General features: G+C 43.4%; 1 protein-coding gene across 1 annotated transcript in view; it reads left to right on the top strand.

Annotated features, from left to right (window-relative positions):
* Positions 1-797: 797 nt before the first annotated feature.
* LOC116673461 (protein mono-ADP-ribosyltransferase PARP12) overlaps positions 798-1,091 on the top strand; it is an 11,147-nt gene continuing 10,853 nt past the window's right edge. Inside the window, exon 1 of the mRNA XM_032505815.1 lies at positions 798-1,089. Within this exon, the coding sequence (XP_032361706.1) occupies positions 911-1,089 (179 nt within the window). The 5' untranslated portion in view covers positions 798-910. The remainder of the gene's footprint in view (positions 1,090-1,091) is intronic.

The raw sequence follows: 1,091 nt of genomic DNA, 5'->3' as shown, positions 1-1,091 counted from the left end.
GGCATTATCAGTGGACAGATTGCCACTGCAGTTATAATAGATTTCAAGAATGAAGTCAAAATATTTCAAGGGGAAATTCCACCTGCCCTGTAGTCTGCTGTGTATTACGTTTATTGCTCGGCTGATACGTCTCCATGTCATTCAGAACATCTGACAGACAGCCCTGTATGGGTCTCTGGATGAGACACAGTTTAGGGAAGCGGCTCTAGGCTGCTCTATTTCGGAGGGGGAAAACCAAAACTACGGCCGAAATGTATGGAGCCCAATTACGACACAGCTGTCGCAGCATGCCAACAGCAGAGCCTCCATTAAAATGACCTGGAGCTGCACAGACCACGGAAGCCTCGCTGCTCATCTCCAGTTTAACGAGAGAGAGAGTGGACACAATTAAGGCGGCGTTTGAGCCGGAAGCATAGATGTAAACGTGTTTTTTGAGAAACAGCTGCAACAAGTAAAGCATGTCCTCAGTGGCAGAATGTATCACAGACCTAGATGTAAGTGAATATGACAAATGTTCTTGCAGTGTAATTTCTGTGTCATTTTATAAAGATAATAAATATATAGTGGTTGTCATTTCAATGTCTATACTGTTAGGGACAGAGATCCCAAGATTAATTTGCAATGTGTGACATTTATTACAGATAAACTATAAAACGGGAAAATCTTCTCTGTCCTATGAATAGGCCTACAAGGCTAAAGTCATAACGACGACGCCCCCAAGCGGAGGAGAGCCGCGTTACAGCAATATCTGCTAAATATAGTTAAGTTTCGGTTTCCAAACCTTAGAAATGATACTGAACCTTCCTCTTCCATTGAACCCAGCATTCACTCAGCCGTGGCTGCTGGCTTGTTGTGTTCAGATGTGGAAGGGAACACCTTAAGGAAACGGATAAGAAGAGCGTCAAAAGTAATGGAGTCGGAAATATTGAAGATCGTCTGCGCCAATCAAGGATCAATTGACACCGATGATTTGATATTGAATCTCGGATTAGGCGATTCAGTTTATGATGTCATTAGTAACCAAGATAAATTTGCTTTGTGTTGTCCTTACGGGCAGCCGAAGGTGGTGGCCAGGACCAGACTGAAACTGT

Source organism: Etheostoma spectabile, chromosome 23, assembly GCF_008692095.1.
Source record: "Etheostoma spectabile isolate EspeVRDwgs_2016 chromosome 23, UIUC_Espe_1.0, whole genome shotgun sequence".
Taxonomy (NCBI): Eukaryota; Metazoa; Chordata; class Actinopteri; order Perciformes; family Percidae; genus Etheostoma; species Etheostoma spectabile.
This window is presented reverse-complemented; position numbering and strand designations above follow the sequence as displayed.